The 15,039-nt window shown below is 42.6% G+C and overlaps 1 protein-coding gene across 1 annotated transcript; it reads left to right on the top strand.

Moving 5' to 3' along the window:
- The first annotated feature begins 221 nt into the window (after positions 1-221).
- LOC139382222 (galaxin-2-like) lies at positions 222-12,959 on the top strand. Its single transcript, XM_071126100.1, has 9 exons — positions 222-307; positions 5,506-5,563; positions 5,823-5,980; positions 6,072-6,206; positions 7,958-8,148; positions 8,250-8,281; positions 8,745-8,887; positions 11,839-11,939; positions 12,726-12,959. The coding sequence occupies exons 5-9, from the start codon at positions 8,026-8,028 to the stop codon at positions 12,957-12,959; spliced, it is 633 nt and encodes a 210-aa protein (XP_070982201.1). The 5' UTR covers positions 222-307; positions 5,506-5,563; positions 5,823-5,980; positions 6,072-6,206; positions 7,958-8,025.
- The last annotated feature ends 2,080 nt before the right edge of the window (positions 12,960-15,039 follow it).

Here is a 15,039-nt window from a genome sequence, read left to right as displayed (position 1 = left end):
AAATTGGAGTCGACGGGCAAGGAATCTATTATTTTGGAGTTGACTCCCCACCACTAGGTGCTTGTAGGTGGGGCTGAATTGGACTACTTATCTCAGCTCATCTTAAGATTCCATCTATGAATGAGATTGCTTTATGGAAAGAAACACCATGACCACTCCACTACGGATGTTTGGTATGTGACCATCACTGTCAAACTCTGCACATTTGCTAGAATTTGTGTGTACAATCTCTGGACTTCCTTTCCTTAACATTTGTTTGTTTCATTTTCTGCAGTTCTTCTGACTCTACCCTGCTACAGCGCACATGGTAGGTGGAAAGCACTGTCATCTCTTGCATCTGTTTGTATGAATTAAATGGGGCCAGTTGTTGAGAGGTGTAGGGCTGTGTGGGCCACTATTCTGCCTCTCAGATTGATGTGTGTACAGTAGACATCAGAGATGATATTGTAATGTGGGCTACTACTCTCCCTCTCAGATTGATGTGTGTACAGTAGACAGCAGAGTTATATTGTAATGTGGGCTACTACTCTGCCTCTCAGATTGATGTGTGTACAGTATACAGCAGAGATAATATTGTAATGTGGGCTACTACTCTGCCTCTCAGATTGATGTGTGTACAGTAGACAGCAGAGACAGTGTTGTAATGTGGGCTACTACTCTGCCTCTCAGATTGATGTGTGTACAGTAGACAGCAGAGATAGTATTGTAATGTGGGCTACTACTCTGCCTCTCAGATTGATGTGTGTACAGTAGACAGCAGAGACAGTGTTGTAATGTGGGCTACTACTCTGCCTCTCAGATTGATGTGTGTACAGTAGACAGCAGAGATAGTATTGTAATGTGGGCTACTACTCTGCCTCTCAGATTGATGTGTGTACAGTAGACAGCAGAGACAGTGTTGTAATGTGGGCTACTACTCTGCCTCTCAGATTGATGTGTGTATAGTAGACAGCAGAGACAGTGTTGTAATGTGGGCTACTACTCTGCCTCTCAGATTGATGTGTGTACAGTAGACAGCAGAGACAGTGTTGTAATGTGGGCTCCTCATCAGTTACAATAATCCCCAGTGGAATACATTATTACTTATTGTTCTGTGGTTTGGACTTCGGAGTAAAAGTATAATTAATTTATTCCCGGTACGGAACCTATATGTGCGTGCTATATTATTACATATATAATCCCTACAATTAAATCAATAGGGTCTCTGTGGACATAGTTGTAAAGATTTGTCATTTCACTTTTAAAATGCATTACCTTTTTATTGTGGCGTAAACACAACCAGTTTTGACTTTTTCATCTGATTGTCAAACCGTCACTTCAAAGGGCTCCTTTACCAGGCTAGCAGCGCACGTTCATCCACTTCCTACCATATTTCAAGCCTCCAAACAGTGGTGAATGGAAAGAGACATCTGTTACACAAAACACCAAAAAAGTGTAATGATATTTGCCAATTGTCATTAGGCCAGAATTGATGTGTCCACTCCTAGGCGGCGTGTGAGTTTCAAGTTAGGGGAAGCTAATGTTCACCATAAAAATGCACATCTATAATAAAGCATTACATGCGTCATCACATTTGCAGACTTATGTAAGATAGCCTACTATTCCTAGTGCATTGGATATTCATAATTTAGGCTAATATAACAAGGTCACTGTTCACAAAATGACCGCTCAATGCTCAATTCCATACTGCCTTGTAAGGGCTGCACGATATAAGCAAACAATCCAGGCCTTATTTTTGACCAAATGTTGCAATTGAGATTTTATTAGCGATTTAGCTCAAAACACTTGGGGGAACTGTTGGAATCATGGAAGTATGATGGTTATTCTAATTCTATAGTTAGAATATAATAGTGGACACTTTGAATACAGTGTTGTTGGACATGACAACGAATGAAAATGCCAAAAATGATTGTGACAGGGTAGGAACCGAAGTGTTAGTAACTGTTTCCTAGGGGACCCTATAATCTTTGGCTATATTTAATGTTTTTTCTTAGCTACTTTATGTAGCTAACATATTCATGCTTTGTGTATTCCTCTTTGATTTAGAAGATACTGTTGCGCAAACAAGATATATCAGGCTGTATAGCTAGTTACTTTTGCTCTGACTCAGTACATGTATTAACTAGCTAGCCAGCTAACTAGCGATTAGCATTAGCAGCTAACACAATGTAGGCCCAACTTGCTAAGGAAAGCCAAACTAGCCGTTTGCAGATGTAAGAAACTCACTTTTCCACATTTTGTCTCGTTACAGCCTTATTCTAAAATGGATGGGAAAAAATGCCCCCATCACCAATCGACACAATTACCCCATAATGACAAAGCAAATTTTTTTTGCAAATGTATTTAAAAAAATGAAATAACACATTTACAAAAGTATTCAGGCCCTTTAAGCAGTACTTTGTTGAATCACCTTTGGCAGCGATTACAGCCTTGAGTCTTCTTGGGTATGACGCTACAAGCTTGGCACACCTGTATTTGGGGAGTTTTTACCATTCTCTGCAGATCCTTTCAAGCACTGTCAGATTGGAGCATCACTGCACAGCTATTTTCAGGTTTCTCCAGAGATGTTTGATTTGGCTCTGGCTGGGCCACTCAAGGACATTCAGAGACTTGTCCCAAAGCCACTCCTGCGTTGACCTGTTGGAAGGTGAACCTTCGCCCCAGTCTGAGGTCCTGAGTGCTCTGGAGCAGGTTTTCATCAAGGATTTTGCTGTACTTTGCTCTGTTCATCTTTTCCTCGATCCTGATTAGTCTCCCAGTCTCTGCTGCTGAAAAACATCCCCACAGCATGATGCTGCCACCACCATGCTTCACTGTAGGGATGATATTGACCAGGTGATGAGCGGTGCCCGGTTTCCTCCATACGTGACATTGCTTGGCATTCAGGCCAAAGAGGTAAATCTTGGTTTCATCAGACCAGAGAATCTTGTTTTCTCATGGTCTAAGAGTCCTTTAGTTGCCTTTTTGGCAAACTCCAAGTGGGCTGTCATGTACTTTTTACTGAGGAGTAGTTTCTGTCAGGCCACTCTACCATGAAGGCCTGATTGGTGGAGTGCTGCAGAGATGGTTGTCCTTCTGTAAGATTCTCCCATCTCCACAGAGGAACTCTGGAGCTCTGTCAGAGTGACCATCGGGTTCTTGGTCACCTCCCTGACCCAAGGCCCTTCTCCCCCGATTGCTCAGTTTGGTCTGGCGGACAGCTCTAGGAAGACTCTTGGTGGTTCCAAACATCTTCTATTTCAGATTGATGGAGGCCACTGTGTTGTTGGTGACCCTCGATGCTGAACACTAGTGGATGCACATTAAGAAGCAAAGGGAAAACATTATTGTTATCATCAACATTGTTGCATGTGCTGGACTGACCATGCAGACTGAAAGCAAGTGTGTCAGGGTCGAGGAACAACAAATTCGCTCCATGAGTAACAGGGGGAGGGACAAGGTCTATATGGAAAGCGGCATGGAGAGAGTGAGATGACTCAAGTAACGGAGTAAACATTTAACGAACCAAAATCAAATACTGTTATAGAAGGTAATGTAAAAACCCAAACCGGTTTGTGCATCAATACTGGTGTATCATAAAATACAGTATAGTAGACTTCCATCTAAACTGGAAGAGTGATGAGAGTGAATATGCACACTCACTGGGGATATGGCCGATGCTCTCCGCTGGTGCCAATATCCTAAGATAGGCTACAGGCCTACTGTTCGCTCAATTAAGTTGAGAATTTTGATAACTTTCAAGACAGATTCGAGTTTTTTCATTGCCTTCTCTTTACAGCAATAGCCATTTGCTTTCCAAACTACATTACTTATACAAAAGTACTGTATGTGGACACCCCTTCAAGCTCACAGAACGGGACCGCCTAGTGCTGAAGCGGGTAAAAAATTGTCTGTCCTTGGTTGTAACACTCAATACCGAGTTCCGAACTGCCTCTGGAAGCAACGTCAGCACAATAACTTTTTATCGGGAGCTTCATGAAATGGATTTCATAGCCGAGCAGCCGCACACCAGCCTAAGATCACCATGCCAAACGTCGGCTGGAGGGGTGTAAAGTTCGCCGCCATTGGACTCTGGAGCAGTTGAAACGTCTTGTCTGGAGTGATGAATCACACTTCACCATCTGGCAGTACGACAGACGAATCTGGGTTTGGCGGGTGCCAGGAGGACGCTACCTGCCCCAATGCATAGTGGCAACTGTAATGTTTGGTGGATGAGGGATAATGGTCTGGGGTTGTTTTTCATGGTTCGGGCTAGGCCCCTTAGTTCCAGTGAAGGGAAATCCTAACGCGACAGCATACAATGACACTCTGGATGATTTTGTGCTTCCATCTTTGTGGCAACAATTTGGGGACCAACACTTTACATGTTGTGTTTACATTTCTGTTCATTGTAGCTAGTTGAAAAGTGACGTACATGTGTGTCAAGTATGGAAAATGTGTGCTAGACATCCGGCAAAACAAAACGCATATGCATCTGGTGGACTTCGGGCATTACTTTCACCCCTGTGCATCATGTACCTTACTTCCCTGACAGAGTTCTGCTTGTATAGGGATATCTGCAATCTGCGATAAACAAAAATATGAATGCAACAAAAGTCCTCCGAAATTTTCCCAACACACAAAAAGCTTATTTCGGACACATTTGGTGCACAAATGTGTTTACGTCCCTGTTAGTGAGCATTTCTCCTTTGCCAAGATAATCCATCCACCTGACAGGTGAGGCATATCAAGAAGCTGATTAAACAGCATGATCACGACACAGGTGCACCTTGTGCTGGGGAGGCCACTCTAAAGTGTGCTAGGTGTTGAGGAGTATTTCTGTCTGTAATAAAGCCCTTTTATGGGAAAAAACGAATTCTGATTGGCTGGGCCTGGCTCCCAAGTGGGTGGGTCTATGGCCTCCCAGGCCCACCCATGTCTGCGCCCCTGCCCAGTCATGTGAAATCCATAGATTAGGGCCTAATTTATTTATATTGACTGATTTCCTCATATGAACTGTAACTAAGTGAAATTGTTGCATGTTGCGTCTTATATTTTTGTTCAGTATAGATAGTAAGTCAGGGAAATGAGTTGTCATCATTACTCTAAACAGTATAGCCTTCTAGGGCATACTAGTGGATGTGTTTTTTATAGTTGCTGTGGAGATATTAAGCCTGCAGAGAACTTTAAGGAGCGCTAACCGCAGCCATAGGTACCGTTGCTTCCTGACAATACCTTATTCAGTTTTTCAGGCATTTTATCATCGAATGATCTTTATGCGTTTTATCCTAATCAACTTCAGTCACTGATAGGCAGTTGTAATATGCGATTTTTAAAGCAAGAAATTATTCAGTGCTTTACTTTTCTTTTCTTTTTTTTACTGTAAAGCAACTTACAGTTACACTATTTTCTTAGTGTGTGTTTTGCAAATATCACACTTAGATTAACAGCATAACCTGAGAAAGCTTTTCACAGAATACGTAGCCAGGACATTGTCTTCATGTGGGGATGTTACTTGTCTCACAGGGCAGGTCAATCCTTTTGGAATTCCAGTCTCCGTCCATGCTGGGAAGTTCTACGGCACGTGAGTATAAAAAGTGCCCTTATTGTCTCTGCTCTGGTTAGAAGCTGCCCTTGGGCCCAGATCTTTAGTGGGGATATGCAAAACTGACATCAGAACAGTGTTTAGGGGCAACTTCATCCTACTACCTTTCTTTAATTATCATCATGATGTAACTGTATGTGTGTGCATTGTGACTCCACTTTGTCTATGTCTAGTTTATGTGCTGCATATAGACGAAGATAATGCCCTCTAGACATGAAGATGAGCCTCTGCCTTTCAGGTCTCCCAGAGATCACGTCTGCGACGGGCTTAATTATAGCGGTCTAGATTTCACCTGCTGTGAAGGAGTACGGCATAAAGGGGCGGGACTGTCCTGCTGTGGAAGCAGAGCCTTTAACCTCACCCAGGCTTCCTGCTGTACCTATTCACTCGAACCTGGTAACTGGGTTAAAATCATACTTTTTTCAGCACCTCCTGAATTTGAATTGATATGCTGTGTGTGTGTTTATCTGTGATTCAACCATTGCAGGTCAACTGACTCTGAATGTAAGCCAGCTGGTGTCAGATTGCTGTGGGTTGAGGGCCTACGACCCACTCAACCAACTGTGTTGTGACTCACGGATCCTGAACAGGACCCAACCCCATGCCAAGTGTTGTGGAAAAGGTCAGTGAGGTGCAGTCTATTGACATGTTTGCTGTCATCATTGATGATGTAGCTGTGTTTGTTTTGTTCTCCCCAAAGGCAACAACAGAGGTGGTGTTATAGTGTGCATTTCAAACTGCCTACAGCAGGCAGTATATTGTTACCCCACTCTGCAGTCTATTAAAGCCAAAAAAGGTGAAAATGCTTGTGTTCCTTGCTAGAAACCTTTAGGTAGGTTAATATATAATGAAAAGAAAAATGGTCAGAATGGTTCTTCATTGCACTTTTTATTTGTTACATTTTCAAACGCCTGTATTCACAGATGTCTTCCTCTAAATAAATGTAGCCTAGGCTAGAATATTCTGTTGTGTGCCTTAAACTTATTTGCACTGTAATTTATTTGGTTAATTTCATACTTGTTTTGTTTACTTTATTGGTTTTGTAATTTGTTGCCTATCCAAATGTGGGTTTATAGGCAACGTTTATTTTTTGTTCCAGTTTTAGGTTTGTTTTTGTTCCAGGTTTAGGTTTGTTTTTGTTCCAGTTTTAGGTTTGTTTTTGTTCCAGTTTTAGGTTTGTTTTTGTTCCAGGTTTAGGTTTGTTTTTGTTCCAGGTTTGCAAGGATTTTCCGGCGGCACACAACTTGTTTTTCCAAAAAGTTTTAGTCAAGTGGAGGCCCATTCGATTATTCTATCTTGCAATTGTTGGTTCTCTCTCTCTCTCATTATTACCATATCATACTTTTATTTAGACTATTCACAAGCATAACTTTCTGAGACAGAACTTGGTTACTGGCCTCTTATATTCATTTGAAAGTTGATCATGAAAGATATGCTTAGACCAACAAATCGCATTCAAATAAAATGGGGAATGAGATACAAAGGGAAATGAAGCTTTTAAAACAAGCCATTCGAGAGGCCCATGATCATCCGACATTGGAGAGGTGAGTGAGATAAATGTTATCTGACATTTTACGCAGATTTTGGCACTCTCCGCTTCGTCTACAATCTACATTGTAGGCCTACTCTTGCATCACGTTAATAGTTGGCTAAGTCTAACTCCATATTTATTGAAAAAGGCTATTGGTGGAGTGCTTCAGTGATGGTTGTCCTTCTGGAAGGTTCTCCCATCTCCACAGAGGAACTCTGGAGCTCTGTCAGAGTGACCATTGGGTTCTTGGTCATCTCCCATCTCCCGGTCGGCCAGCTCTAGGAAGATTCTTGGTGGGTTGAAACTTCTTCCATTTTTAAGAATGATGGAGGCCACTGTGTTCTTGGGGACCGTCAATGCTGCAGAAATGTTTTGGTACCCTTCTCCAGATCTGTGCATCTCTACGGACAATTCCTTCAATCTCATGGGGTGGTTTTTGCTCTGACATACACTGTCAACTGTGGGACCTTATATAGACATGTGTGTGCCTTTCCAAATCATGTCCAATCAATTGAATTTACCACAGGTAGACTCCACTGAAGTTGTAGAAACATCTCAAGGATGATCAATGGAAACAAGGCTAGTCTTCCCAAGGGCATAAACAGAGGTGGTGTTGTAGTGTACATGGCTCTCAAACTGTATTTCCCAGTGGCGGTCTGTCTACTCAGAATGCTGTTTGGGAGATGTTTCCCGATTCTCATTGTGACAACCACCTTCACCTCACGGCTTCTGTGTTCACTCACTCCCCTTCACAATGTCAAGCTTGTAACACTGTAGCACTTGAAAGCTCTTGAGTTCTTTTAAACAGTAAATCTCATCAATTGTTATTACCTGTCCCACAGAGCTTTACGATGAAGACCACCAGCTTTGCTGTGGAAATGTTTTGAAAGGAAGGAAGGTCCTGGCCAAAATGTCCAGTCACCACCGATGCTGTGGAGTCCACCAGTTTGACCAGCAAAGCCACTGCTGCTGCTCTGAAACACTATCCCCAGAGCCTCTCAATGCAAGCTGCTGTGCATCAACAAGTTCTAATGTTAGTAAAAAGCCAACCTGCTGGTTTTGTATGGCTGTAATGAAACTTCACATTATGATCGTTTGTCATCTTTGTGTATATTTTGTTCTCTTTTTTTTCAGCTGAGGGGAATTGATGCGAGTTCTCCAAACTGGTAAAGGTTGCCTTCATCCATATAAAGAACCTCACTTTTATTTATTCAACAGTCAGGGTTTCAAATAATAATTTTGATGTCTCAGTTGCTAAAAGCCACATTGGGGGTGGCATCCGTTTCAAATGATGCAATATCATTCAAAGAACTACCACTACATGTCAATAGATTTCAAATGAACTGAACAATCTGCAGGTGTCAGGGATTGCTTTATTTTCCTTGTGGCTTTTGGCCGAGGCCCGAGATATTGAATGGCCTGCCAACAAGCACAGGAAGGGAGTTTAACTGGTAACCTTTTGTCTGTAGAAAAAGAGTGGTGGAATAATTAGAAACGTAACGATGATTTGTTTTTTAGCCTGGTTTTTCACAACTATGCTTGTGTTTGTGTACATATACGTTTATTGTTTATGTATGTGTAGGTGCATGTTGTTGTATTGCATCTCTCTCGCTCTCTGCATGCCTCCAGTATGCCAGGGGAGAGGCCCTGTGGTCGAGGTGCCTGTTTTAACCCAACAACAGAGGGTTGCTGTGAGAACCCTACATCTCTCCAAGGGAAGCGTTACTTGCGTCACCAGACCTGCTGTGGAGGAATAATCAGCCGCAGCCCATGTAAGACAGCACAAGGTGTCCGACTAGTTTTATTTTTTATTTTGTTTTTGTATCGGAGGCTGGTGGGAAGAGCTATAGGTGGACAGGCTCATTGTAATGGCTGGAATGGAATAAATATGACGGTGTCAAACATATGGAAACCACACGTTTGACTCCGTTTCATCTATTCTATTCCAGCCATTACAATGAGCCGGTCTTCATATAGCTTCTCCCACCAGCCTCCTCTGATGTGTATGTACACTGAGTGTACAAAACATTAGGAACACTCGCTCTTTCGATGACGTAGACTGACCAGGTTGAAAGCTATGATCCCTTATCGATGTAATTTCTTAAATCCACTTCAATCAGTGTAGATGAAGGGGAGGAGACGGGTTAAAACCTCTTAGATGTAAAGTCCCTTTGTTTATAAATCGATCTGTGGACCCCGTAGATCGAAATGGCTTGCATTGAGCGATAGCCCTGGTTCCCCCTGGTTCTTTAGCCTGTGTGACATAGGATGTGAAATCTGAAACCACTTGAAGCCTGGGATGTCCCTCCTAGCATTTCAATCACTCTTCTTACTGTCCATCAATTCCTGGCTAAACCCTACATCACAGCCACTGACAAAGCACATGCTTGCAATGGGGTTGGGCCATGTCTGGAATGACACATCATCCCATCGACCTGTCCAAGCATTGTTGATCTATGATTGTATCATCAATTTATTTTTACCCGGGGCAGGGGGAGAGCGAGTTGTTGTGTTGCCTAGCAACACAGTAAAGGATCTGTAATGCAGCCTGAGACTGTGCACAAACGTGTAGTGGCAAAACATTGTAAAAGAGGTTGAACTGCACGTGAAGTCCTGGCCAGCATGTCAAGTGAATGGCACACCCCCAAAGCAGGTCCCCGCAGTCAGAAAAGAGCTACCATCTAAACCGTGGCAGATCCTAGCCACCTCCTCGTAAAAACAGATTAGAATAAAATGTTATTTGTCACATGCGCCGAATACAACAGGTGTTCACCCTCCACCATACTTTGCAGTTGCGAGGAAGTTTTGATGTTGGTGTGCTGTCCATTTTTTTCTCCACAGATAGTTCGGAGTTCCTTCCAAACAACACAACTTTAGTTTAATTTGTCCACAGAATATTGCCATGAGTGCTGTTGAATATCCAGGTGCTCTTTTGCTAACTTCAGATGTGCAGCAATGTTTTTTTTGGACAGCAGTGGCTTCTTCCACGGTATCTTCCCATGAACACCATTCTTGTTTAGTGTTTTACGTATTGTAGACTCGTCAACAGAGATGTTAGCATGTTCCAGAGATTTCTGTAAGTCTTTAGCTGACACTAGGATTCTTCTTAACCTCATTGAGCACTCTGCACTGTGCTCTTGCAGTCATCTTTGCAGGACGGCCACTCCTAGGGAGAGTAGCAACAGTACTGAAATTTCTCAATTTTATAGTCAATTTGTCTTACCGTGGACTGACTTTTAGAGATACTTTTGTAACCCTTTCCAGCTTTATGCAAGGCAACCATTCTTAATCTTCTGAGATCTCTTTTGTTCGAGGCATGGGTCACATCAGGCAATGCTTCTTGTGAATAGCAAACTCAAATTTTGTGAGTGTTTTTTAATGAGGCAGGGCGGCTCTAACCAAAATCGCCTAACTCGTCTCATTGATTCGACTCCAGGTTTGTTGACTTCTAACTCCAATTAGCTTTTGGAGAAGTCATTAGCCTAGGGGTTCACATACTTTTTCCAACCTACACTGTGAATGTTTAAATTATGTATTCAATATAGACAAGAAAAATATAATAATTTGTGTCAATAGTTTCAGCACACTGTGTTTGTCTATTGTTGTGATTTAGATGGTCAGATCAAATTTTATGTCAAATTTATGCAGAAATCCAGGTAATTCCAAAGGGTTCAGATACTTTTTCTTGCAACTGTAGGTTAAACTATCGTCTGTCGCATCACAGTGTTATTGCCATTGACGATGTCTATCAAACATCGTTGATTTCTGATTTATATCGTAATATTGTCCAACCCTAGCCCTCAATCCTTACATCATAGCACATTGAGTTTGATTTACAGCCAGTCATAGTTAGTGGTTTTATAATTGTATTATAAGATATTTAGAAAGCTGTGTGCTTAGGGTTGTTGTCCTGTTGGAATGTGAACCTTTGCCCCAGTCTGAGGTCTTCAGCGCTCTGGAGAAGGTTTTCGTCAAGGATCTCTCTGTACTTTGCTCCGTTCATCTTTCCCTCGATCCTGACTAGTCTCCCAGTCCCTGCCGCTGAAAAACATCCCCACAGCATGATGCTGCCACCATCATGCTTCACCGTAGGGATGGTGCCAGGTTTCCTCTAGACGTGACTCTTGGCATTCAGGCCAAAGAGTTCAATCTTTAACGATGAAGACATTTTTTGGTACCCTTCCCCAGACCTTTGCCTTGGCACAATCCTGTCTTAGGGACAATTTATTTGACCTCATGGCATGGTTTTTGCTCTGACATGCACAGTCAACTGTGGGACCTTATATAGACAGGTGTGTGCCTTTCCAAATAATGTCCAGTTAGTTGAATTTACCACAGGTGGACTCCAATCAATTTGTAGAAACATCAAGGATGATCAATGGAAACAGGATGCACCTGAGCTCAATTTCGAGTCTCATAGCAAAGGGTCTGATTACTTATGTAAATAAGGTATTTCTGTTTTTTCTTTATACGTTTGCAATCATGTCTAAAAACCTGTTTTTGCTTTGTCATTGTGGGGTATTGTGTGTAGATTAAGGAGGAAAATAATCAATTTGATCAATTTTAGAATAAGGCTGTAACGTAACGAAATGTGGGAAAAGTCTAGGGGTCTGAATACTTTCTGAATGCCGCAGTAAGTTCTATAAATGTCTATAGCAAACAAGTATTTTTTTCATGTGAGTCATCACCATCTCTGTCCTCCCTCCTTCCCATCTCTAACCAGGTCCCTACAATGTTGCTAGCTGTGGCTCTCAGGTTTACAATCCAGATATCAACATCTGCTGTGCCGGACAGATTTCTCACAGGGTGCTTGGGAAAAACCTGGTGAGTCCATTAGCCCACAGAGCTTAGGCCTACAGCTAAATTTAGTTCACTGAACCTCCTCCGCAACATAAAAATGTGTTCTAATCTCAGTCAAATGAATGTATGACAGCTAAATCATCCACCCACTTGTTGAGTAGTTGTTTGTCAAGGCATGAAGACAATGCTGTACTGTAAACGGATGTGTTTGTAAAAAAAAAATGTTAATGGTCAAAATAACTAAAAGTGTCAAACTATACGTTGTCCACAGACTAGTTTCAATACACTCAGAATGTTTAGACAGGGCCCCAGTTGGAAGTGGATGTCCTATACTCCAAGCCAATGTCCTAGAGTGCTGTTTGATCTAAAAGTCTTATCAGGGAGAAAATCTGCTCCATAATTTGCCATTAACAATGTCTCTTTATAGTGGTGATTGCTTTACTTTGGCTTTATGCTGTACTATGTCAGTTTAGTCCGCACAATTATTTACTTAAGCCTCATTCCGCAACCAATTAGAGTAGTGCAGCTCCTCTTCAGTGTGAGAGTGTACCTGACGAGTAACGAGAGCTCTCTTTGGGTCTCTTTTCTATCACGGCACTCTGTCGGTAGAAGATGTGTGCACAGGTTTACTGGCAAGAAAGTCAGACTTTCTTTTCTAGCGTTTTGACTTTCTTTTGTGATTGTGTGTGAATTTTGTGCATTTGCATGCTACGGTTTGTGAGTGCATGAAGTTGTCTGTATGTGTGTGTGTCTGTTATTTGTGTGTGCGCGTGTGTTGATACCCTGCTGACTGGTGTGTGTCTCTCCCAGTGCTGCGGTAAAACTCCCTATGCTGTAGAGGAACGACGGGTGCTGTGCTGTAACCAGACGTTGCACCGTGGGGTGGAGGCTGGGCACCAGTGCTCCCCAGGTGGCCACTTGTATCTGCCATCCCGTGACATGGTGTGTGAGTCACGCGTTCATCTCAACGATCCAGGCAAACACTGCTGTGGAGAAGAGACCTACGACCCTCAGGATGAAATCTGCTGCAGTGGACACAAGTGAGTTGCTCTGTAGGGTGGAAACTGTAGGTAGATGAACCTAGCCAGGCAGTTTATCCCAAAGACGTGGGGTTATCACTGTCTGCAAGTAGAGTTCAGAGTGCCTGAAGGCTAACGATTAGATCACTTCATCTTCAACAGACTGTATCCAGCCTCCCCTTTCCAAGTGATGATGCAATCCCACTAGGGATTAATTGAAATGATGTGGAAACAATGTTGATTCAACCAGTGTGTGTGTGTGTGTGCATGTTTGTACTTTAACTAACGGTGGAAAGTATTCCCAATCAGCAGAGACTGGGTGTGCATCTTTGTATGTTTATGTCTCGGAAACATGAATGGATGTGACTGTGATGAAATTAAACATACCCACATTCCCAGGCCCACTACCTTCGATTTTGAAGAATTCCGTGGGCGGCTAACTGCTTAATGGAATGCACCAAGTCATACAAACCACTGGCTCCCAGAGGGCGTCTACCGCTGCAGCCAAAGGTCTTAAAGGTCTCCTCCCATCCTGTACTTCACTTCCCTTTTTCCAGTCAGAGGCATTCAGACAGTTAGACTGCCAGACATTCCTAAGAGAGGTGGTATGTCTGCTTTGGGGTCTCTAAGAGGGGGCCAGACACCTCTTTGGGTTTGGGGGGTGGGTAGTGACGCACTTTGATTTGCTTTCTTTTTGACTCTGTGGTTGAATCCCAAATCACTCCCTCATCCTTGTTTGTGTCTGATTTCAAGGCATGACACATGTAACAAAGTAAATGCATCCCACAACTTGTTCTCAACTGGCCTGCCTGTATGTCTGCTTTGGGGTCTCTAAGAGGGGGTTTGGGGGGTGGGTAGTTGTCTTTGTCTACCTAGTCCTGTTGTGTGACTTGTGCTTGACCTCGGTGTCTGACTCTAGGAGGAAGCTGGTTGATTCCTGTTTGGGATTTGAGGAATGTTACTAATGTCCAAGTAAATATTGGCTGAAGTGTGTTTATAGGGAATACAGAACAATTGACCATGTCTGAGGTGATGTAGACGGGTCTCTTTTTTTTTTAAAGCGCTACTACTTGTTTTGACTCTGTACAGCTGCTTCACACACTGATCTGAAGTCTGTTGGAAACGTGGTCGAACACATTAACAAACAATGCTCCAACATTAAAGGCTCTCACCCTGTCATTCAAAATGCGGGTCGCGACCCCTGGTTAGGTCCCCACGAAGTTGGATGGCAGTCTGAATTTATACAGATGGTGAAAAAAATAACAAATCCTCGCCCCTATTTGTGCATTCCTACACGCCTACGCCATATGTTGAGGGAGTGAACGTTATCGAGGGTGTAGGGGCTAATTAGACCCTTGTATAGCCACTTTGACCGAGCCAGCAAGGCTGCCGACTCCAGAGCCAATTGGTATCCCAACACGCTCTGCGTTATGTTTGGAGTTTGCACAATTTCACACAAAAGATTGAAAAGGCGAGTCTAATTATGAGCCACGTATATTTGGTTTGTGTCTGATTTCAAGGCATGACACGTGTAACAAAGTAAATGCATCCCAAATGAAGTGTTTAACTGTTACTGAGGTTTATATATTGTAAAACGACGGGGGGGATTTCATCATGCTTGTTTTATTATTTCAATGTGAAACATGAATTGCGTCATTCAAGTCACGAGTGTGTCCTGAAGTTGAGGGGTTGACCCTCTCGCTACTCTTGAGGTCACCCTCCCGAGTTTCCTCCTGCAACATGTGACAACGGAGGGCCCTCAGAGCGAGTTGGTAAGCGCGAGGGGCTGGTTTATGATGGATAACGGGGTGGGAAAAGTACCCAATTGTCATACGTGAGTAAAAGTAAAGATAATGTCATAGAAAATGACTCACGTAAAAGCCATCCAGTAAAAGTCTAAAAGTATTTGGTTTTAAATATACTTAAGTATCAAAAGTAAATGGAATTGCTAAAATATACTTAAGTATCAAAAGTAAAAGTATAAATAGATCATTTCAAATTCCTTATATTATGCAAACCAAACAGCCCCATTTTATATTTATTTACGGGTAGCCAGGGGCACACTCCAAAGCTCAGAGATCATTTGCAAATAAAGCATTTGTGTT

This window comes from Oncorhynchus clarkii, chromosome 24, assembly GCF_045791955.1.
Source record: "Oncorhynchus clarkii lewisi isolate Uvic-CL-2024 chromosome 24, UVic_Ocla_1.0, whole genome shotgun sequence".
Lineage (NCBI taxonomy): Eukaryota > Metazoa > Chordata > Actinopteri > Salmoniformes > Salmonidae > Oncorhynchus > Oncorhynchus clarkii.
Note: the sequence above shows the minus strand (reverse complement) of the source record. Positions and strands in the feature narration are given on the sequence as shown.

What these genes read in the sequence shown, in the direction of transcription:
- LOC139382222 (XM_071126100.1), top strand. Translation starts at nt 8,026, where the DNA reads ATGTCCAGTCACCACCGATGCTGTGGAGTCCACCAGTTTGACCAGCAA. An exon ending in AATAATCAGCCGCAGCCCAT is followed by an intron (nt 8,888 to 11,838) that starts GTAAGACAGCAC and finishes ATCTCTAACCAG; the next exon opens with GTCCCTACAATGTTGCTAGC. An exon ending in GGGTGCTTGGGAAAAACCTG is followed by an intron (nt 11,940 to 12,725) that starts GTGAGTCCATTA and finishes TGTCTCTCCCAG; the next exon opens with TGCTGCGGTAAAACTCCCTA.